Raw genomic sequence first — 25479 nt, 5'->3', positions numbered from 1 at the left:
TTGTGTCAGTAGGTCATGTTGGAGTTATGAAGCGAGGTCAGCACAGAATTGTACGTCGTGTGCGGGAAAAATAAAAAAAAAATGTTTTGATTTTTTCTGTTCCAAAGGCACCCAGGCTTTCTATATCATTTTTTTCCAGCAAGGTTTGCGGCGGTTTGCAATAGTTAACTCCTACTAGCAGCGGGTGAATACTGTTTTAAATTGGGTGCGAAAGTGCAGTACTAGGCCTATTATAATTGAACTACTAGGCTAGCTAGGCCCTACTCTACTAGGCCTAGGCTAGCCTACTAGCCTAGGCCTACTAGGCCTAGCTATTATAGGGCTTTTTAGGCCCCTCTCTAGTACTAAGTATGCACTAACTCCTAGCGGCTAGCCTAGATAGCTAGGCTAGTAGAGGGGTGTTGGTCAACCCGTACCCAAACCAATTTGAACTCGTACCCAACTTGGCTAACTTACTAACTCGTACCCAAATAATTGGTCAACTCAGCAACTCTCGTACCCACTTTGTTGGCTAACCCATGCCCAAACCAACCCGTACCGTACTGTACCCATGCAAACTATTACCTCCTAAGCTAATTTTTTGGCTTACTTACTTACCGATGATTTGATGGCGCAAAGGTATGCTTTTGCCATGTGAATATTTTTATATTAAATTTTTTTATTTTACAGGATATAATTCATCTTAAAAAGATAATTGTGTTTAACAATTGTACCTTAATTTGTTATTTTTAGGTCCTCATAATACTTAGAATGAGTGAGTTTCGTGTGCATCACCATGTTAGTGAACTTATTAAACTTTTGGGGTAAGAATATAAAAGTATGGGTTACATTATTCTTTCTTGTGTCATTGTACTGCTATTTGTAAGTTTTTGCACCACAGCAAACGCAGCGCATCATAATTCTTTATTTTAAAACCAATCTAGTTCAAGTCAAATTTATAAAAAATATTATAGTGTTGGTTAATTTTATATAAATTAATGCTGCGAATACCAATAAAACCTTTTTAGAGAATATACATTACTGCCAGTAATATTTTAAGAATTGTTGTTATAAGTAAAAAGTTGTTTATCGTAAGTATGTTTTGTTGACTTACCTTATTCAAATGTTTGTAAATTTCTACCGTATACACACAATTTAGTGGAGCTGTAGCTTAGTGGTTAATATGCTTGCCTTCCAATCCCAAGGTCCACGGTTCATTCCTGACCTACTGTAGTGCCAGGGTTGTAACTCATGACTCTTTCAACTCCACTCCTGAAGCCTCAAATGAGCACTTTATAAGCATGATAAATTATAAAAAATAGCTTATCCACCCTGTAAGTTTAATTTCACTTTTTTTACATGACATAATAATAGATTAAGCATTATTGATTTTTGTTTTCAGTCATTACAATTTGTAATCATTGTTACTGCATTGCCTTTTACCTAATAGAACCAAAGGAGATGAAGGTCCTGAAGTGTTCACAGACTTATTGTTAAAGAATAGAACACCATACATCTCAACTCAAGTGTCTGTTCATGGAGCAAAAAGGAAAATTGCCGAATTCACTAGAACCCCTCATGATTTCCTAAAAAAATATGATGAACTTAAATCTAAAAAGTGAGTGTACATTTATAGGCCTGTACAGTATGTTTAGTAATCTGTTATCTTTGTGAGACTAGAATTCTGTGTGAACTTGTAATAAGTTTGCAGTGGCTGTGGCTGTCGCATTTCATTCAAGTGAGTTTTTATTTTGGGACAGTGGACAAAGAATGGAACAGAGTGTAATCTGAGCTTTATGCATGTGCAGAGTTTTTTGTCCTTTTTTCTCTTTCTGACAATCCCAAAGCGATAGCTCCCTAATTAGTTACTGGAGATTGGGGCTTAAATAATAAGTTACAGTGGTGGATCCAAGATTTTGATATAAGAAAAGCAAAGAGGATAACAATTCTAAAATGAAGTGCTAAACTTTAATGTCCTATCTTTTGCATTGCAATTATTCAAAATAAAAAAGGGCATGGGGGCAAAGGAAATGTCATCTCTGCTTATTTCTGTTACAATAAATTGTAGAAATTACTTTAAGACCTTATTGCACGATCTTATTACTTACTTACTAAACATATAAAGAAAGAATTCACATGTACTGGAAGTAATAAACTTCTTTTAAGCAAAATAAAGGTATAAATAATCATGTTAGAAAAACACTATCGCTTTAAGATGATGAACAACTCTAATGTAAATTATTATTACTTTATGTAAAAGGGTCCTGCGAAAACAGAAGTAAAAACTTTTCTATGCAGGATCCTTGCTATCATTTATGCTATGAAATTATATTTATAAACGATGAGTAAATAAATGTGAATTGAATTATAAAATACAGAATTTGTAGAGATTTTGCAAGATTTCAGCACAGATTTGAAATACTTGTTTTATTTTGTAGATATTTACAATAAAATATAAACTTTGTTTTGCAGTGTTCGTGACTTGGATGTCCTTGTCTCTCTTCTTTCAAAGATATCTGATGATAGAGCTGTTGTTAAAACGCTGGAGAAAAATGCTAAGAAGATGGAAACACCAATGGATAAAATGCAACTACCCCATTCAGGATCCAAAATGTCAGACAGGGAAGTGTCAGAGTTAAGAAACCAGCTGCTATCATTTGCCAGCACCAGTAGTCCAGTACAGACTTCAGAGTCCCTTCGTAGGATGATGAGAGAACGCCAAACCAAGAAAAGTTGTATGTGTTTTAATATGTATATATTATACTGTACAATCTATTCAAACTTTGTTGTTTCATTTTACAAAAACAGATCTTGTACAATCTCATCTCACTAGATCAGCAATGCTTATGTCAACAAAAAGATATTTTACAGCAGCTCAATAGCCGTTCGATAGTTTGTATTGGTCAAAATGTGTAGCCTGGCACTATTGAAATATTTTTTTTAGGTACTTCAGTAGTACGGTAATTGCCACAATTTGTTCCAACATATATTGTGGTGTTACTACTATATGTCATGGCAAAAGTTATTTCGATTCCAATTTCAGCATCTATTAATCTACCGGTAATTCCTGCGTGGGCCTATGAGCGCCCTCATTTGACAGATGAGTTTGTGGTATCTGCGAAGGGTACAACGCAAACTAGTGTTCCACTTGGTAATCAACCACTTGCTGTACAAGAGTTAGCAATTGTTCAAGATCTCCTCATGGTTTTGAAGGTAACTTTTATAGAAAAAAAATGTTTGTGTAATTATCAAATACTTTAAAGCCCAAAATGTTTGCCAGCCTGCCCTAGGTTGTCATGTCTTATACTGTCCATTGACTAGTGAAGCCCAAAATGTTTGCCTGCCTGCCCTAGGTTGTCATGTGTTATACTGTCCATTGACTAGTGAAGCCCAAACTGTTTGCCTGCCTGCCCTAGGTTGTCATGTGTTATACTGTCCATTGACTAGTGAAGCCCAAAATGTTTGCCTGCCTGCCCTAGGTTGTCATGTCTTATACTGTCCATTGACTAGTGAAGCCCAAACTGTTTGCCTGCCTGCCCTAGGTTGTCATGTCTTATACTGTCCATTGACTAGTGAAGCCCAAAATGTTTGCCTGCCTGCCCTAGGTTGTCATGTCTTATACTGTCCATTGACTAGTGAAGCCCAAAATGTTTGCCTGCCTGCCCTAGGTTGTCCTGTGTTATACTGTCCATTGACTAGTGAACCTGTACTTAAATCAAACGCCATATATTTTCGAAGAATTAATGGATTGTCACATTTATTTGCCCATAAAACTAAATCGACCTAGAACCAAGCATCTAACATACAGTAACAATACTAATAGTTAATCTTGTCCAAGTTCTATTAATAATAATTATATAATAATATAATATGAAAACATTTTTACACACATATGGCATGTTATATCCATACTTGAGATTAAACAGAATTTGAAATTTTTAACACGTAAAGGAAAAGACTTGTTTTTGAGTTAATTATGATGGTGTCATGGCATCATTTTGTATTGATTTTATTATTGATATCAAATTATTTAGGGGAGTGAGGGGCGTTACATTTTTGTGAAACCATCGCCAGGTAGTGCAACACCACGCGAGTTTAATGTTGACCCTACACTTGATGTTTCGCTTCAAGAGCTAGTTTATAGAATCTTACCAATGTGTTCCAACTACTCCACTATCATGAGATTCGTTGAGGATAAAGTGGCGTTTGAGTATGGTGTGGTAAACCATGCCCTCTCTAAAGCAATTAGGACGCTGATTAAGGTAAGGTATTATTGATTTTTGATAAATTTGAAATTCTAAGCAAAATTTAATTTTATTTTAAAGGTCAAAAACTCATATAGAAAAGATTAAAACATGATTACTTATTGCAACATTACTATCAGATGGTAGCTGTAGTAATTCAATTTCATTGCATGCCTTACTCGGTCATGCACCACTATGCCTACGGCCAGAATTATGTGTACCAAAACCAAGAAAATTGCCACTCTTGAAATAGTTGTTAAACTGTACTGATCAATGTTTTGTCAGGCATGGTTGGGTTTCACCTGTTTACTTAGTTCATATCAGCCTCTATATTCTATTAAATAATGTATGTAAAAATGTTACATGTAACAAGCATTTGCGGATTCAAACTCTACTGTACTAAGCATTGATATCAATGGCCACAGGTTTTACTCACTGAGCTAATTGTGAATTCGAAATACATTATGTTGCAGGGATACGTGTAATTAATTACTGTTATTTTTTGCCTTTTTTAAGTGTTTATCCATAAAATTCAGGAAAGTGATAAAACCTATTATGTAAGACATATTAAGAAACATTAGTGTACCAAATGTGAGCATGTACAATTCAGCGGTTTCGGAGGAGATACGTAAAATTATGTGACCAATTTAGTAGCATTAATATATAGATTCTTTTGTTTTTTTCCAGGAATATTTCATCCTTATTGCTCAATTAGAATACCAATACTTGTTAGAGAATCTGCCCCTTCAAAGGCTATGGTTCTATCTGCAGCCTTGTATGCAGACACTTGATGTTCTAGCATCAATAGCAAGCTGTATTGAGAGAGGTGCTTGCTCAGGTGGATCCGTTCTAAGCTTACTGCATGAGAAAACAACAGCAATGATTGGGTAATTAAAAATATAAATTCACTTTAAAAAGTTATTGATTTAATAATTATCTCCAAAAAATTCCTTTTGAAAACACTTGGTGTGTATCCACAAATGTAACGTTACAAGAAAATGGTCATAATGGAGTATTGCAATAAACACTTGCACAGACCAGATCACTAATTCTCAGGAAATTTTATTTTCTCTGACAGAAAAATGGTCTGAACAGTAGATTGTTTTTGTTCAAATCTCAATATTGAGTTTTGAAAAAGAGGTGTTTTTTAAAGATATATTCAATTTGTATAAATGCGGCCACTGTGATTTAGAGGTTATTTTTTAACCCTGAACATTGCAATTCCTGCGAAAGATCAAACTACTAGATGTGAAAAGTGGCATTTAATCCATAATGCATTGGGAACTATTTATGCTGCATTTGTATAGATGTAATAACATTAATGATTCCTGAAATGTTATTTTTGTATCAAATTCCATGTGATTATTTTACAGTGATGCCAAAGCTCAGGATCTGTGCCTTTACCTCACCCAATCAGCATGTGTTCCATACTTTGAGATACTTGAAAAATGGATTTACAAGGGAATTATACGGGATCCCTATTGTGAGGTTGGTAAATTGTCAATTTTTATACATATTAGCATAAACTTGTTTACAGCATGAGTAACTTTTTATTAGAAGAGATGAAAACTATAATATGCTGTACAATTTGTACTGTTGTACAATTGTTGAAATTGATGAAGAAAAAGTTTATTATATGAGAAAGAAGAAAATAAGTTTATTTTTCATTGGTATAGTGCTGTATTAATTCTGCAGCGTCATCGTTTCAGTCTGTACTGGGCTACTGTGGTTGAGGACACGATAAACTATATTTCTAAGCTTGTTAATGAAAATCCAAATTCAATTTTACAGAGGGCCCAACTTGGAAAGTAAAAATCGTGAGCATAGCCAGACATGAAAAATTACTACTACCGTACTGACGCGATTATAAGCCAACCCCGCTTGAACATGAAATTATGTCAAGTTTGGGGGGTGGGCTTATACCCAATGATCCAAAAATGCAGATTATACCCGGGGGAGAAATGAGAAAATAGTACAGTAGTTTAATTTGTTTAGCTAATATTAATTATTGTGATATATCTACATCAAAAACAGGAATTCTTATATATTTTTAAATATTTTTTTTTAGTTTATGGTGGAAGAAAACGATTCAGTTCATAAAGAGAAATTGCAATGGGAGTATAATGATGCGTATTGGGAACAACGCTATACCATTTGTAGGGATAGAATTCCTGTCTTCCTTGAGACGGTTGCAAACAAGATACTTAGCACAGGAAAATACCTCAATGTCATCAGACAGTGTGGTAAATGAATACCATTATTTTATCCATTATTATTTGTTGTTTGTGTCATCCACACCTGTGCGCTATTCAGCACAGTAGGCTGCAATACGCAGGGTATTCCACACATTTATGTTTTTTTTTTCTACACTGTAAGGCCTAAAAAAAACAAGCAAATCATCAATTGAAAAAGAGGCTTGATCAGATATTTTTGGTTTTAATTATTTGTGTTAATGTGAAATTACGTGCTACTGGATGAAAATCTTAAAATAATGATATATAAAAATCACTCATGCAATTTCAACTCAACAGAGAAATCCAATAGGTCAAAGCCTAGATGATTTTCGAATAGTTGATTATTGAATATCTGACCACTCAGCCGTACATTGTAAGTTACAGTTAAATAAACCGCCGCCAACTCAGAAAATAGTTTCTAGTCGTAACTACAAGAATCTCTGTGCCGACTCTGTTGTCAGCGAGTTACTACCACTAACACTGACTGTATCTCTTCCATGTGACATTGATGATGCTATATGTATGTACAACTCTACATTGCGTTCAATCATAGATAAACTTGCTCCAACTAAGTCACGTCTGGTGACTATTCGACCGCAAACTCCATGGTATACTGATGAGATACGAAAACAGAAAAAAGTAAGAAGGCAGCTGGAGAGGAAATGGCGTAAGACAGGTCTCGAAACTGATTGGTATGCTTACACACATCAACGCCAATGTGTATCATCGCATATTCATACTGCAAAGTTGGAATATCACTCAGCTCTAGTAAATAATGCTGTAGGCGACCAGAAGCAATTATTCAAAATTGTAAACACGTTACTGCATAGAGGAAATAAGACACCCTTACCTACCTGTAAATCAACCAGTATTCTTGCTGAACGTTTTTCAGAGTTTTTTAATGAAAAGATCACTAAAATTCGATCAGGATTTCCTCAATCTGTTCTCCAAGATGCGCATACATTTAGTACAAGGGCTCCTTTAAGCTGTCAACTGTCTATTCTTGAACCAACCACAGATGAGGAGATCGAGAAATTGATCAAGGCATCCCCGATAAAGTCTTGTGAGCTAGATCCTATTCCAACTTGGCTTTTAAGGGATTGCGCTCCTGTAATAGTTCCAGTGCTAATGAAATTAGTTAATCTTTCACTTATCGCATCCACAGTACCGCAGAATTTAAAGAAAGCACATGTACGGCCTTTGCTGAAGAAGACTGGCCTCAACCCAGAAGTTCTTAAAAATTATAGACCGGTTTCAAATTTATCCTTTGTTTCGAAGCTTATTGAGCGTGTTGTTGCAGTTAGACTCTCTAAGCATTGTCAAATCACAACCTCCATGAAACTTACCAATCAGCATACAAAGCTAACCACAGTGTGGAGACAGCGCTTCTACGTGTTCAGAATGACGTTTTGACATCAATAGATAATCAAGAACTTGTTATTCTAGTTTTACTAGACTTATCGGCTGCTTTTGACACAGTAGATCACTCACTGCTTCTTCATAGATTGTCACATGATATTGGGGTAAGAGATCAAGCATTGTCTTGGTTCACATCATATCTAAGGAACAGAACCCAGGCCGTCTGCATTGGTGATGTTTCATCAGATGACCTTCCTCTATTATGTGGCGTCCCACAAGGTTCGGTGCTTGGACCACAGCTGTTTTCCATCTATGTTGCCCCAGTTGCTGAAACAATACGAAGACACGGATTATGTCATCATTTCTATGCAGATGATATACAAATCTACGTTTCTGTCAAGCCTTGCCAGACCAAGTTTCTGTCCGCCGTAAAACGGTTAGAAGCATGCACTGCTGAGATTAGAAAATGGATGGGCTCCAACTTCCTCAAGCTAAATGATAAAAAGACCGAGGTGATCCTATTTGGTTCTGTTCAGCAGAGAAAAAAGATCCGGTTTGATGGCCTACATATTGGTGGCGTACTAGTCAATCCATCATCAGAAGTTCGTAACCTTGGTGTACAACTTGATTGTAAAATGACCATGGAATCACATATCAACAAAATCTGCCGATCTGCTATTTTCCATTTATGTAACATCGCCAAGATCAGACGTTACTTGAACCATTGTGCAACAGAGCAGATTGTACATGCTTTTGTTACCAGTCGGCTTGATATGGGAAATTCCCTGCTGTATGGTCTGCCAAAGAAGCAGTTGCGGACTCTCCAGAAGGTGCAAAATTGGGCAGCTCGCTTGGTGATGTGTGCCAAGAAGTATGATCACGTCACACCATTGTTCAAAGAGTTAAATTGGCTACCCATGGAGTCACGTGTTAAATTTAAGATCCTGCTGCTGGTGTTCCGATGCCTAAATAGTTGCGCTCCAAAATATCTCTCAGAATTGTTGACAGTCAAGAAGGGAAAGCGAGAACTAAGATCTAGTCATCAGGTGCTACTGGACATTCCAAGGAGCAAACATAGTTGGGGAGATCGAACTTTCAGTGTTGCTGGACCTAGGCTCTGGAACCACCTACCATTGAACATTAAACACACATCATTATTGAGTCACTTTAAGTCACTACTCAAAACTCACCTTTTCTGATTTTTTACAGCGCCATGAGCAATGAATGTTGGAATGGCGCTATATAAATCGAACGATTGATTGATTGATTGATTGATAATTATTCCAAAAAGAAATGAAAGATATATTTTTTTATTGCTTGCCAAATAAAAAGAAAGCCCACCCTTTTTCGGTCAGCCTTTTATAAACGTCGTTTAAATATTAGTGATTTTAACGATTGACAGATAATTGTTTAAACATTATTTCAGGGCGCAGTCCAGCATGTCCTATTGCTGAAGAAATTTTGTACACATTAAATGAGCGTGAGTATGTTGATCAGATTGAGAAGACTTTTAGTCATGCCAGTCAAGAACTGATTGATCTACTCATGCAAGAACGAGAGTTAATGGCAAGGCTCAGGTATGCCATTTTTATTTAAGTTTCTAGAAAGAAGTTTCTGGAAAACCCAGAATCCACCCTTTCTAGATCGAGAAAACTCAATTTCAAGACCTGAGTTTTATTCTATTAACTCGGACCACTAAAAGGATTATTCCATTATTAACCAGAGGGATTACACAACACCTTTTTATAAAAAGCGAAAAACAATTTTAATTTGTCAAAGGCCTAGACTCTACTCAACAAACACCATACCCAAATAACTTTTAAGTGTGGGTGGTGATTTAAATCAATTATGATGTCACCGATTTAGGGGGTTGTTTGATCCTGTTCTCGTGCTCTGTGAATCAAACACTGGCCCTTGTTGGGTGAATTATGAACAAAATATAATTTTTTATTTTCATTTTTCCATCTCTGTATATTTTATATTATGGTTTATTGGTCAAATAAATAAATTAAATTTTAAAATCAATCCCAAGCCATAATAAAACAGTATAAAAAGGTGGGAAATCGAAGCCTTTTACAGTGCAAGAGGAAAATGAACGTGGATTGTTTTAACTGGTATATTTTTCTGATTGGCTTAATGCCGAATTCATCATTTACCCAGGTAAATTCTGATAATTTTTTATGCCATTTACTCTAGCATTCCTCATTTCTGCATCTCAAGTATGTAATTCTGGATTATCTCTTGTATTTAGATCCATCAAGCGATATTTCCTGATGGAGCAAGGTGATTTCTTTGTTCACTTTATGGACATCACAGAAGATGAAATGAAGAAAGGCATGGAAGAAATAATGCCATCAAGGTTGGAGTCTCTGGTGGAATTGGCCATCAGAACCAGTGAAGCAAATGCAGATCCTTTCAAAGATGACCTCAAGTAGGTATTCTTTAATTCATTCTTAGGCTGTGTGGAGGTTGGGTTGTAATAGATTGAAATGCAGTAACTGTTGTGCTTTTATTCAATCAAAGCTTGTACCTAATTAGCATACATAGTTTCATATGTGGCTAATCACTGCATATCCCCTTTTCATGCATTTACACGGCAGTACAGACTAGTGTTACAATAGTTTCTTTCATTTTATCATTCATTCCATACATACATTTTTTTTTGTATTGTACTATTAAAAAAAATGTATACTTGCAAAAACATGAAATGATTAATTAATTTGATTGGATTAAGGTCTGGTGACTCCGCCAGGGTTTCCCACCAATATATGTTTTCTCTTTTGAAATAATCGGCAGAGTAACGCGAAGTATATTTTTCCGTCATGAAACGGAGGTAATACTTTATCTAATATTGTGTCCACATAAAATTCTTTCCTCATTATAACGTCAAATATGATGATTGACGTCGCTCCCTCTGTAGAAATTGCTGCCCATACATGTACTTTTGTTGGATGTTTGGCCCTAGGTTTCAATTTTGGTTGTTCAATTCAAGTTCAATTGTACACTCGCCAGTAAAGATAACGCATTTGAACTGTTCGGCATTTCTTATACATTTCACTGCAAAATCAAGTCGATCAATCTGATTCTTCGCTCTTATTAATTGGCAAATCTTGCACCTTTGCAAACCCATCCCAGTCCTTATGTAGAGCTTGTCTTCGAACCTTTTTATTTCGGCCGCCTTGAATTATCTGATGCTTAATCTCTGCATCCCTTGCATTCTGGTTATCATTATCTATTTCCAGATTGAAAAGCCCATTATTGCTTCACAACCTTTTTACCCAATGTTGTTTGTCGTTGCGTCCCTCATATGTGCCTTAAAATTAAGTTTTGACGAAGATGACTTTATGAGGCTTGAGCAGTGGTGCCCGTGTAAGATAAAACTTGATCAGAATGTGAGGTGGCTTACCGTTTTGAGATCTTCCGTCGCGATGTGTTCGTTCGAGTTTAGGTTTAGAGTCAAATGTGAAGTGTTTAGCTAGCAGGTCATCAGCCAAGAGTAAACAATTTTCCCTTGAAGCCTGTTCAAAACCGGTAAGTCAAATGTTGTTTCTTCATGAAAAACGCTCAGATTGGTTGAGGCCATCTTTTATTTTGCTGATCTTGCTTTAAAGAGCTTCAACCTGGCTTTTGGTTTCTTTGTTGTTACTTTCAATTGTTGAAATTCTCTGAGACTATCAATACTATCTTTTAAAGGCCAGGTACGGGCAAAAAATTTCTATTGATCATACATTCCAATAATTATCGATCTATAGTTTCCCCTATGTTTCATAATTTTTGGGATTTTATTTGTGTTACACAAGCTTGTTGAAAATAAGCACTTTCTTATCAGTGGGGGATAGTTAAAATTACACAGTAAAATCTCTATTCTTTTGTACACAAATTTTGTAAATAGAGAGGCATTTTAAAAAGCTACGAAAAATAAACAGTGTGATAAAAAATTTTATCAGTTGACTAAGTATAGGTAATATAACTTGAATATTACATTTCTGGAATTTTTATTCAACTTCAAATTTTTATTTTCATGCTATAGCAAAAATTATCCACCGTATATCCACCATCTTTTTTCACCTTCTAGGGAGTCACAAGACATGTTATTACATTAGGTTAACTACCTAACTACTGAAAAAAGGTCTTCCTGGTTTGTATGGAAGAATTTTGCAAAATTTTGTATTTGGCCATATTAAGGGAAATTCATGTTTTTTCGTCTTGATTTCTGTTACAAATATTTGATTTATGTATAATTAACCAGATATTATATTTAAAATTCATGCCTGTACCTGAGCTTTAAATCAAGTCTAATTTGTCTTTTTTCACCCAACATCGATTTAAGTGTAGAACGAACATACGTTTCAAAGCCTGTGCATTCATCGTCCAAGTTCACATTGCTGGCTTGGTCGACAGGCTTAACAGCCTTCGCCGTCTTTTGTTTCGGCATCACTTATTCACTGAAAATTAGCATATACAGCAGTGTAAGTAATCCAGAAGCTCCACACAAAACATGTCTTACTCCTGTTGAAGCATGAACTTGTGCTGCTTTGATCAAATGAAAAATCATGATAATTATATCCTAAATTAGGATTTAAAACATGCTATTATTACAAACCTTTATTTTACAGACCAATTCTTCTACCTTACGATCTGATCACCCAACTATTGCGAATTCTATCTATTGAGTCAAAACAAGAAAAAGGTTAGAGGTTTGTATATCTTTCAGCAAGCATAGTGCCATGTTGGTTCAAGCTTTGAAATGGTCTTCCTAGATAAAGTCTAGTTCAAGAGAAACAAACCATGTCTTGATACAAGATTTTTGGTACGTTTTATATTTATAAAAATAAATCTTGTTTGAGGCATAGATAGTTTTTTCTCAGAAATATTCTTTATCCAGGATAGCCTGTGTCATAGTGTATGAGATTGGCAGAATGTGATCAGATACACTGTTCATAGGAAATAATTTTCGGCTGCTTTAAAACATTGTAAATAATTATGTATTGAAAAATGTTTTAATAATATATAATATTGGCTTGTTTGTTTTTACTGTTAGTTGTCTTTCAAGAGATGGACCCTACTGAAATCCATATATCTGGTCTTGAGGCATTCTCATTTGATTACATTGTAAGGTGGCCTGAATCACTTATTTTGAGTAGAAAGGTAAGATGGAATTCATGCTACCTAATCTTGTACTCTGTCTCAGAGTGTAGTACCTCAATCATCGTCATAATGATTTTTTGACTTACATTATATAGCTGTACTCTGTTACCATGACTAATTAGTTTAATAAAGGTCACAATGAGGATTGTCATACTTCAAATGTCAATGTTAATAATGGTATCAATGCAAATACATACATGGACATGATGAAGACATATCACTATAATAATAATATAATAATAAGATTTTTATAGCGCACATACCACTCCAGAGTGCTCAAGGCGCATTTAAAAATAAAAAAGAAATAAATCATACAAATCACTACCATATTTTTGTCACATAAAGTTGGATAATGGAGTAGAGCGTTAGTTGATCATTTTGTTCAGTGCATCGTGATGCATATAGTTTTGAGAATTGTGAAATATTATACAAATAATAAATGTTGAGTGGATGCTGAGAATATATGTTGTAAAACAATAATGTGTGAAATGGAGAGAAAATTTTAAGTTGGAAGATTGACTTATTTAACAAGGCGGGCAAATATAAATATTCATTATTTTATTATTACTTGACTACAGCATACCGTAAATCTTCTAATTGTAACCCTTGGTTATTATTCTTTGATTGTATTTTAGGGTGGGTTACTATTAGAAGAGGGGTTACTATTAGAAGAGGGGTTACTATTAGAGTGTGGGTTACTATTAGAGTGTGGGTTACTATTAGAGTGTGGGTTACTATTAGAAGGGGGTTACTATTAGAGTGTGGGTTACTATTAGAAGGGGAGTTACTATTAGAGTGTGGGTTACTATTAGAAGGGGGTTACTATTAGAGTGTTGGTTACTATTAGAAGGGGAGTTACTATTAGAGTGTGGGTTACTATTTGAAGAGGGGTTACTATTAGAGTGTGGGTTACTATTAGAAGGGGGTTACCATTAGAGTGTGGGTTACTATTAGAAGGGGAGTTACTATTAGAGTGTGGGTTACTATTAGAAGGGGGTTACTATTAGAGTGTTGGTTACTATTAGAAGGGGAGTTACTATTAGAGTGTGGGTTACTATTTGAAGAGGGGTTACTATTAGAGTGTGGGTTACTATTAGAAGGGGGTTACTATTAGAGTGTTGGTTACTATTAGAAGGGGAGTTACTATTAGAGTGTGGGTTACTATTTGAAGAGGGGTTACTATTAGAGTGTGGGTTACTATTAGAAGGGGGTTACCATTAGAGTGTGGGTTACTATTAGAAGGGGAGTTACTATTAGAGTGTGGGTTACTATTAGAAGGGGGTTACTATTAGAGTGTTGGTTACTATTAGAAGGGGAGTTACTATTAGAGTGTGGGTTACTATTTGAAGAGGGGTTACTATTAGAGTGTGGGTTACTATTAGAAGGGGAGTTACTATTAGAGTGTGGGTTACTATTCGAGTGTGGGTTACTATTCGAGTGTGGGTTACTATTAGAGTGTGGGTTACTATTAGAGTGTGGGTTACTATTAGAAGGTGGGTTACTATTCGAGTGTGGGTTACTATTAGAAGGGGGTTACTATTAGAGTGTGGGTTACTATTCGAGTGTGGGTTACTATTAGAGTGTGGGTTACTATTAGAAGGGGGTTACTATTAGAGTGTTGGTTACTATTAGAGTGTGGGTTAGTTACTATTAGAAGGGGTTACTATTAGAGTGTGGGTTACTATTAGAGTGTGGGCTACTATTAGAAGGGGTTACTATTAGAGTGTGGGTTACTATTAGAGTGTGGGTTACTATTAGAGTGTGGGTTACTATTAGAGTGGGGGTTACTATTAGAGTGGGGGTTACTATTAGAGTGTGGGTTACTATTAGAGTGTGGGTTACTATTAGAGTGTGGGTTACTATTAGAGTGTGGGTTACTATTAGAGTGTGGGTTACTATTAGAAGGGGTTACTATTAGAGTGTGGGTTACTATTAGAGTGTGGGTTACTATTAGAGTGTGGGTTACTATTAGAAGGGGGGTTACTATTAGAGTAGTTGGTTACTATTACTAATCTTAAATTAGGCACTAGCAACTCTTAACAAAATATTAAAGCAGTACGAATAAACAAATTTAAACTTTATTTTATAAACTCAAAAACACTCAATCCTTCCCCACTCCCGAGATCAACATGTATTATCTCCGTATTTTCAAAATATGGCTGCATCATAAGTTTGTGTGACTCTAAAGCCCCTTTCTCACAGATGTGCCTGCAATATACCGGTACAGTGCTGGCGTCGTGCCGGTATCGTTACCGGCATATACCCATTCTCATCGGACTATCGTGCCGGAAATATAACCGGTATATACCGGCTTTCTGTGAGAAAGGAGTCGGGCATATTCGGCCAATAAAAAGTCTCTGACAAAATAATTATTGAGGGCGTCCTTTATTGTTATTATTTTTGTCTAGCGATGATATGGCGGCGAATGTTAAGTTACAGATTATTATCTTCCTTTATAGCATATTTATGCAATACATGCTATGTACAGTATATTGTGCATATATTATACAGGTGTAGCAATTAATTTGCCGTCATCGGCAATCTGTAAAACACCTTAGAAGGCTGTAGGCCTACAAGTTACAAGGCGACGAAAGGTCAGGCACCAACAAACAAAGAGCTAATGGCCTAGCCTAGTGGCCTATATAGATTATGCTACAAATTTCTTCTTGTCCCCTTATTTTAAGCAGCTCTCTTATCTCATTATCCCTCCAGTTCGACATTATTATTGTTAATTGAATTGAATAGGCGCCAAAGTGATACACTTGACTGCGCAAGGTGTCAAAGCCTCGACGGGGAACCCCGGAATATAACGGCAATACGTTCTCACAGAATGCCCGTCTGGCATTGCGGGGAATATCCCTAGAATATTACTAGGTCTAAAGCAGGTCATGTCGGTGCCGGCATGATGCCAAGACGACCCGTTCTCACAGAAAACCATACCGGCATGGTAATGGTATATTCCCGCAATATTCCTGGCACACAACTCTGTGAGAAAGGGGCTTTAGTAACCCATTACTATTAGAGTATATATAGATTGACTTATAAGGTGGGTTACTATTAGAGTGTGGGTTACTATTAGAAGGGGGTTACTATAAGAGTGTGGGTTACTATTAGAGTGTGGGTTACTATTAGAAGGGGGGTTTACTATTAGAAGGGGGGTTTACTATTAGAAGGGGTTTACTATTAGAGTCTGGGTTACTATAATAGAAGGGGTTACTATTAGAGTGTAGGTTACTATTAGAAGGTGGGTTACTATTAGAGTGTGGGTTACTATTAGAAGGTGGGTTACTATTAGAAGGGGGTTACTATTAGAGTGTGGGTTACTATTATTAGAAAGGGGTTACTATTAGAAGGGGGTTACTATTAGAAGGGGGTTACTATTAGAGTGTGGGTTACTATTAGAGGGTGGGTTACTATTAGAGTGTGGGTTACTATTAGAAGGGGGGTTACTATTAGAGTGGGGGTTACTATTAGAGTGGGGGTTACTATTAGAAGGGTTACTATTAGAAGGGGCTACTATTAGAGTGTGGGTTACTATTAGAAGGTGGGTTACTATTAGAGTGTGGGTTACTATTAGAGTGTGGGTTACTATTAGAGTGTGGGTTACTATTAGAGTGTGGGTTACTATTAGAAGGTGGGTTACTATTAGAGTGTGGGTTACTATTAGAAGGGAGTTACTATTAGAAGGGGGTTACTATTAGAGTGTGGGTTACTATTAGAAGGGGGTTACTATTAGAGTGTGGGTTACTATTAGAAGGAGGTTACTATTAGAGTGTGGGTTACTATTAGAAGGGGGTTACCATTAGAGTGTGGGTTACTATTAGAAGGGGTTACTATTAGAAGGTGGGTTACTATTCGAGTGTGGGTTACTATTAGAAGGGGGTTACTATTAGAGTGTGGGTTACTATTCGAGTGTGGGTTACTATTAGAGTGTGGGTTACTATTAGAAGGGGGTTACTATTAGAGTGTTGGTTACTATTAGAGTGTGGGTTAGTTACTATTAGAAGGGGTTACTATTAGAGTGTGGGTTACTATTAGAGTGTGGGTTACTATTAGAGTGTGGGTTACTATTAGAAGGGGTTACTATTAGAGTGTGGGTTACTATTAGAGTGTGGGTTACTATTAGAGTGTGGGTTACTATTAGAGTGGGGGTTACTATTAGAGTGGGGGTTACTATTAGAGTGGGGGTTACTATTAGAGTGTGGGTTACTATTAGAGTGTGGGTTACTATTAGAGTGTGGGTTACTATTAGAGTGTGGGTTACTATTAGAGTGTGGGTTACTATTAGAGTGTGGGTTACTATTAGAAGGGGTTACTATTAGAGTGTGGGTTACTATTAGAGTGTGGGTTACTATTAGAAGGGGGGTTACTATTAGAGTAGTTGGTTACTATTACTAATCTTAAATTAGGCACTAGCAACTCTTAACAAAATATTAAAGCAGTACGAATAAACAAATTTAAACTTTATTTTATAAACTCAAAAACACTCAATCCTTCCCCACTCCCGAGATCAACATGTATTATCTCCGTATTTTCAAAATATGGCTGCATCATAAGTTTGTGTGACTCTAATAGTAACCCATTACTATTAGAGTATATATAGATTGACTTATAAGGTGGGTTACTATTAGAGTGTGGGTTACTATTAGAAGGGGGTTACTATAAGAGTGTGGGTTACTATTAGAGTGTGGGTTACTATTAGAGTGTGGGTTACTATTAGAAGGGGGGTTTACTATTAGAAGGGGGGTTTACTATTCGAAGGGGTTTACTATTAGAGTCTGGGTTACTATAATAGAAGGGGTTACTATTAGAGTGTAGGTTACTATTAGAAGGTGGGTTACTATTAGAGTGTGGGTTACTATTAGAAGGTGGGTTACTATTAGAAGGGGGTTACTATTAGAGTGTGGGTTACTATTAGAGTGTGGGTTACTATTATTAGAAAGGGGTTACTATTAGAAGGGGGTTACTATTAGAGTGTGGGTTACTATTAGAGGGTGGGTTACTATTAGAAGGTGGGTTACTATTAGAGTGTGGGTTACTATTAGAAGGGGGGTTACTATTAGAGTGGGGGTTACTATTAGAAGGGGTTACTATTAGAAGGGGCTACTATTAGAGTGTGGGTTACTATTAGAAGGTGGGTTACTATTAGAGTGTGGGTTACTATTAGAGTGTGGGTTACTATTAGAGTGTGGGTTACTATTAGAGTGTGGGTTACTATTAGAGTGTGGGTTACTATTAGAAGGTGGGTTACTATTAGAGTGTGGGTTACTATTAGAAGGGAGTTACTATTAGAAGGGGGTTACTATTAGAGTGTGGGTTACTATTAGAAGGGGGTTACTATTAGAGTGTGGGTTACTATTAGAAGGAGGTTACTATTAGAGTGTGGGTTACTATTAGAAGGGGGTTACCATTAGAGTGTGGGTTACTATTAGAAGGGGGTTACTATTAGAGTGTGGGTTACTATTAGAAGGGGGTTACCATTAGAGTGTGGGTTACTATTAGAAGGGGGTTACTATTAGAGTGTGGGTTACTATTAGAGTGTGGGTTACTATTAGAGTGTGGGTTACTATTAGAAGGGGGTTATAATTAGAAGGGGGTTATAATTAGAAGGGGTTATAATTAGAAGGGGGTTATAATTAGAAGGGGGTTACTATTAGAGTGTGGGTTACAATTAGAGTAGTGGGTTACAATTAGAGTAGTGGGTTACAATTAGAGTAGTGGGTTACAATTAGAGTGTGGGTTATAATTAGAGTGTGGGTTACTATTAGAGTGTGGGTTACTATTAGAGTGTGGGTTACTATTAGAGTGTGGGTTACTATTAGAGTGTGGGTTACTATTAGAAGGGGGTTATAATTAGAAGGGGGTTATAATTAGAAGGGGGTTATAATTAGAAGGGGGTTATAATTAGAAGGGGGTTATAATTAGAAGGGGGTTATAATTAGAAGGGGGTTATAATTAGAAGGGGGTTACAATTAGAGTAGTGGGTTACAATTAGAGTGTGGGTTACAATTAGAGTGTGGGTTATAATTAGAGTGTGGGTTACTATTAGAGTGTGGGTTACTATTAGAGTGTGGGTTACTATTAGAGTGTGGGTTACTATTAGAAGGGGGTTACTATTAGAGTGTGGGTTACTATTAGAAGGGGGTTACTATTAGAGTGTGGGTTACTATTAGAAGGGGGTTATAATTAGAAGGGGGTTATAATTAGAAGGGGGTTATAATTAGAAGGGGGTTATAATTAGAAGGGGGTTACTATTAGAGTGTGGGTTACAATTAGAGTAGTGGGTTACAATTAGAGTGTGGGTTATAATTAGAGTGTGGGTTACTATTAGAGTGTGGGTTACTATTAGAGTGTGGGTTACTATTAGAGTGTGGGTTACTATTAGAAGGGGGTTACTATTAGAGTGTGGGTTACTATTAGAAGGGGGTTACTATTAGAGTGTGGGTTACTATTAGAAGGGGGTTACTATTAGACTAGTGGGTTATTATTATAGATTGACTTATAAGGTGGGTTACCATTAGAAGGGGGTTACTATTAGAAGATTTACGGTATGCCTTTTGAGTAGACCAGTTAAAAAACTTTAGACTTAACATTTTCTCTCCATTCCACTCATAAACATTCATTATTTGTTTTACAACATACCTGTGGCTGTAAACTATTATTACAAAATATTGTGGAGTAGATCCGCTATTGATGATCATTTTTGTTATTGCTTTTACAGGCATTGACAAAATACCAGATGTTATTTCGTCATCTGTTCTATTGCAAGCATGTTGAACGTACCATATGCAGTGTTTGGCTTAGCAACAAGAGTGCCAAGAAGTTCTCTCTGCATTCTTCGAAGTGGTACGCAGCAGGGTTTGCTCTCCGTCAGCGAATGTTGCATCTTGTTCAGAATCTCCAGTACTACATGATGTTTGAGGTCATTGAACCCAATTGGTTATTGATGTTGGAGAATTTTAGAAGTGTAAGTTAAAATATACTATATTTCTATATTGTGTTTAGAAAAAAATGTTTGGATAATTTATTCATTCAAAATACAATCAAGTATAAATAAGTATAAGTAATCATGAATGAAGATTCTTACATAAATGTGTATTTGTGATCAAGATCCTCTAACAACATTTTATTGACTTACCTCATGGTTTGGACGATATCACAACCTATGTTTTTGAGCATGCCCTGCGTTAACCCTCTATTAAAAATCTAAAAAAGTGTAACATATGACATCATGATAGGATTCATCAATTCAACATTATTTCTGTCATTAGAATATTCCAGAATTATTTTTTTATTGTGTATTCCACTCCCAATTGAATCATCTAGCCACCTTGGCTGATAATAATTTGTGCAATATCTTCTTGCTTAGGTGTCTAATATTGATGATGTCTTAGAACATCACACAGACTTCTTGGACAAGTGTTTGAAAGACTGTATGCTAACAAATCCTGATTTACTCAAGATAGTCAGTAAACTCATGCTTGTTTGTGTTACCTTCAGCAACTGCATTCAGGTGAGTGTCTATATTGAGGTGAGTGTCTATATTGAGGTGAGTGCCTGTATCAGGGTGAGTGTCTGTAATACGGTGCATGTACATATTAATTGGAGTGTCTATATTAAGGTGAGTGTCCATATTGAGGTGAGTGTCCATATTGAGGTGAGTGCCCATATTGAGGTGAGTGTCCATATTGAGGTGAGTGTCCATATTGAGGTGAGTGTCCATATTATGGTGAGTGCCTGTATTAAGGTGAGTGTCCATAATGATAATAGGGTGCATGTCCATATTAAGGTGAGTGTCTATATTAAGGCTGGGCTCGCACTGGCCGATCGCCAAGTCACCATGGGCGAAAACGGTTCCAGATTGGCGAAAAATAAAACGGCTACTTTAGCCATTTTGGCGATGACATATGATAAAATAGATAATTAAATAATCATTTTGGCAAAAGCATAAAGTCCAACTAAAAGGTCCATTTGTCGATCTCCAAGCATTTATTTTGTTCGTTATCACGTTGTTTACTTCAAGCTCCATTTTTCGTCAACTTGTTTCGTTGTACCAGGCGTCTCTTTGTTATTTCAAAAAGATGGAGATAGCAGAGGTAGACTGCACAGAGAGACAGACGTTACACGACACATGGATGATGAAGTCTACCCAAACTATCATGTGTTGTGCGCTGCACAAACGACTACGTAGCCGACGGTCGGCTAATTACCGGGATTGTCTATTTTTCGATAGGGGTGTACTTTTCAGATTAAAAAGAAACGTTATAGTATCTTCGATGAATTTAATCTTATCAAAATCAAAAATGTATGCGTTATGCATTTTAGAGTCTTTCAATTTAATGTAGTTTCATATTTTACCCGTAATAAACTTCCCTCGTGCGTCAGTGTAAACAAAACAACATGCGGGAAATGGTAGAGTCTAACAGGGATTTAGCTAAACACACACGTGCATCTGAGCGGGGCCGGCCGCCGGCTTCTGTGTTGTTGTGTAAATAAATAATAATCGGGATAAATTTCTCGCCCTGCCAGAAACGCTTCGGCGCAGCCTTGAGGGATGGAAAGACGTGTACTCTGTGCTTTGGCCTATATTATCTTACGTTCAACAACGATACGAGTGTTCGTTTGCTAGGAATTTTCCACAATATTTTTAGCATAGCCTACGATATACCGTTGTTGTACATGATTTTGTAGGCCTAGGCCGGCGGTTTTGCACTTTCGCACCTCTTGAGCATACCCAATTTAAAAACATTAACCCGCTGCGCGGCGGTGATGCTGAGTGACTGTGAAGTCTAGGACACGATTTTCGCCTGGTACGCGATGGAAGCCGTCACACACAAACATGACCAGCCAAGCGTAAAAAACAAAAGTAACATAGCGTTCAGGGGATTTCAGAAAAATGTAAAATGTTTCTTATTAAATTGATAACTGTATGAATGCTGTATGATTAAAAACAATTTGAACAATTGTTTTGATCATGTAAAAAAAATACAAAAAGAATATTATTTTTTTTAATCATACAGTGATTTAGGTATGGTTCTTTTATCTCAATGCCTTACAAAAATGTTCAGGGAACAGTGTATAGACCTGTTGACATAGATAAATTGACTAAAATGTTTTTACCATTATATTTCAACAATTTTAAATTTTGGCTAAAAACCGATTCATTTGGCTAAATAAAAAAATTTGACTTTAGCCATTTTGGCTATAGATAAACTGATTTGTCTAAAAAAAATTTTTTGACTTTCGCCAAATGGCTAAACAAAATGAAATGTTAGTGCTACCCCAGTAAGGTGAGTGTTTATATTGAGGTGATTGTCTATATTGAGGCGAGTGTCCATATTAGGGTGACTGTCAATATTGAGGTAAGTGTCTATATTGAGGTGAGTGTCTATATTGAGGTGAATGCCTGTATTAGGGTGAGTGTCCATAATAGGGTGCATGTCCATATTAAGGCGAGTGTCTATATTAAGTTGAGTGCTTATATTGAGGTGAGTGTCTATATTGAGGTGACTGTCAATATTGAGGTAAGTGTCTATATTGAGGTGAGTGCCCATAATAGGGTGCATGTCCATATTAAGGCGAGTGTCTATATTAAGTTGAGTGTTTATATTGAGGTGAGTGCCTGTATTAGGGTTAGTGTCCATATTATAGGGTTAGTGTCCATATTATAGGGTTAGTGTCCATATTATAGGGTTAGTGTCCATATTAGGATGTCTGTGTTCAAGGGAGTGTCTGTGTTCAGAGGAGTGTCTGCATTAAGATTCTATTCTCATTTTTCACATCTTCCATATTTTTAATATAAAGTACATTTTTTACAGCGATTCACTCAAAGTATGAATGTTGAAGCTCAGGTAGCTCAGTTGTCAACTACAGAGTCTACACGAAGAAAAGATAGAAAAGGATCTAAAGACACAGATGAATCCAAAGCAAAGAAACAAACTACAACTAAGGTCAGTTTGTATGTATTGTCTACCAAGAATTTGTGTAATGGTGTATAAAGAATTTATAATATAAATATTATTTTCAGTATATAAAAATAATAACCTAAAATATAAAAACCAAACAAAGTCCAGACAAAATGAACAGTTCACAAGATGCTGTACAGCAATTAAACTGGCTAGCCATATACATGCTTTGTTCACAGCTTCTCTTACAATTCTAGCAAGCCTTCTTCCACTTTCCACTATCCTTTCTTCCTTCACTGAAACATTCCTACCTACCATTCAACCAACCATGACAGTAGTGCATGACTAAGTATGAGATGTGACTTCAAACTGGTGTATGTGATTGACCAATTGGTACAGCCATATTAGATATATACGATAATCTCTTTTGGTATAATATACTTTTTTGTGCCTTTCACACAGGTTGTAAATGAGCATGTAGATCAGTTGATCGCCAGTGAAGAGTTCAAACGTACGATTTCTAACTTTGACACCAATTTCTCAACTTTACTGATTGAGCTACTAGATAAGCTAAGCATCTACAGTACCACCAATTGCGAGCACAATATGATGAACATCATCCACCGTCTGGACTTTAATGGTTTCTACACACATCAGTTGGAAGACCTAGCTTTGGAGAGGAGCACATGTGAAGATCCCAAACGTGGAGATGAAGGTATGTGGAATTTGCCAAAATAACGCTGGGCCAGTGGAACGTTTTGTGGGGGAGGTGGGGGGGGGGCGGGTTGGGGAGATAGTGGGATAAAAGTAAATGGTTTGTTTGCTAGAGTGTCTTCAGTGAGCAGGACCTTTAGCGTAAAAATAGGGCACTTAATTAATCATATGACCCACAATCAAATAACAGGAATCTATTTAGGTGTTATTTAATAATAAATAATATACAAATAGTATTATTGGTCTTACTCCTAGTTTATACAGAATTACAAGAGGGGTATATCACATATATGTACATTTAAAAGACTTCCTCATTATCCAAATTTGAAAATGAAACCATTGAACCAAAACAATTAAACGAATATTATTATCTCATTATTGTATCAAGAACAATTACTTATATAAATACTTTCTTTTAAATGTGCTTTCATTTTTGTTTGTTTAGATTTCAAAGCTTTGCATTTTACATTAAGAAGAACAAAGGTTAAATGTTTTGTACTCGTTACTAAGTAATGTTTTCTTTCTTCCATTACTTTTTAGCCATCTCATCATTATTGAAAGGTGCCTCTATAAAACTTCCAACTATATCATTGGATGAAGGTCGAAGGTCAACTAAAGGTTCTTAGCTACATTTAATTTTTTTTCATATTAACTGATTTTCTAAATTACAGTGAACATGTATTGTTAAAAGGTTATGAATAAACACTATGCAAACAAAAGTGGTATGTAAATAGAAAGATGTAAAGTGTAGATAATAGTCCATACAATACCTTACTTGAATCATGTACTGTATAAAAGAAATAAAAACATTACTAAACTAGGTGATGCTAATGAGCTTCACCCCCTTAAAGATACCCTTTGCTTGTGTTAAGCAGTCTCAAGACTACGAAGAAATGCAGTGTATTCCCAATATAGAAATCAATTCCGGACAATTAAGAGAGGTACCGAATCCTAGGTGATTGCCAGTAAGTTAGACTAGGCATTGCCTCTTGTACCACTACTAGACAAGTGATGAATAAAACTTACAGGCCTAGCCATTCAAAACATTGTCATTTATTTTTTTTACACCATTTTGAATACAAGTTGGAGCCAATTTAAATGCTAAATCTTACAGACAAAACCTGCTTTAGGCAAACACTACAATGGTACACAAATATTGAGAATGTTTCAGTTGAATTGGAAGAATATTTTCCATAGATTGAAAGATTGACTGTTCTTTTTGACAACGACCATCCGAGTCAAATAAAGTACTATTCCCATTTAACAAATACATTATTTGTTTTATAAATCACCCACTGTTTTAAAGAAAACTTTTATTCAGTTAATCTGCCTCTCCCATCTTCAATCAAATTTAGTTAGCCTATTTAAAAAGACCACTATCTGATTCTGAATCGAAATCTGAAATAAAATTATGTATATATGTATAATTGTTTTGGTTAATTATAACTAGTGCTAAACTAGTGCTATCCATTGTTTAAAGTTAAGCTAGATATTGAAAATAAACTATGTAACTTTAAACATGGAGAGCTATTTGATGTACTGTAGGTCAACACCATGCAAATCTGTTCATTATCAAGTTTTATGAATAGTTTATTACTTAAAAGTAAATATTTTGTGAGATTTGTATTTTGAAAATTATCTGAACTGCAGTCTGTATAAAGTGCTTGTTTTATTGTTTTTTTTAGTGTCAAACACTAAAAATGTATATAAGCAATGCTTTAATAAAGATTTAAAATAGTCCTGTGCATGTTTTCCTGTATAAATTATTGATTGTGTTGTTGAATATGCGCTCACGTCACAGAGAGGAAGGAGTCACACACAGACAGAGCCTCAACCATAGATGGTTTGATTCGGAAAAACCTGGGCAGATCCAGAATTGAATAAACAGGGTCTATA

At 36.0% G+C, this 25479-nt stretch overlaps 1 protein-coding gene across 3 annotated transcripts; it reads left to right on the top strand.

Annotated features, from left to right (window-relative positions):
* Positions 1-31: 31 nt before the first annotated feature.
* On the top strand, positions 32-25322 carry LOC140057041 (gamma-tubulin complex component 2-like). Of its 3 annotated transcripts, none has more exons than XM_072102582.1 (18): positions 32-184; positions 733-803; positions 1430-1597; positions 2452-2714; positions 3023-3192; positions 4014-4241; positions 4911-5110; positions 5597-5711; positions 6292-6466; positions 9243-9393; positions 10068-10247; positions 12433-12506; positions 12858-12964; positions 19686-19931; positions 20334-20477; positions 22783-22914; positions 23332-23584; positions 24124-25322. In XM_072102582.1, exons 2-18 carry the CDS (start codon positions 751-753, stop codon positions 24207-24209), a joined length of 2745 nt encoding a protein of 914 aa, XP_071958683.1. In that variant the 5' UTR covers positions 32-184; positions 733-750; the 3' UTR covers positions 24210-25322. The 3 variants fall into 3 exon arrangements, with proteins under 3 accessions (XP_071958683.1, XP_071958684.1, XP_071958685.1); XM_072102583.1 differs by having other exon boundaries at positions 32-213; XM_072102584.1 differs by lacking the exon at positions 32-184 and having other exon boundaries at positions 743-777.
* The last annotated feature ends 157 nt before the right edge of the window (positions 25323-25479 follow it).

This window comes from Antedon mediterranea, chromosome 8, assembly GCF_964355755.1.
Source record: "Antedon mediterranea chromosome 8, ecAntMedi1.1, whole genome shotgun sequence".
Lineage (NCBI taxonomy): Eukaryota > Metazoa > Echinodermata > Crinoidea > Comatulida > Antedonidae > Antedon > Antedon mediterranea.
Note: the sequence above shows the minus strand (reverse complement) of the source record. Positions and strands in the feature narration are given on the sequence as shown.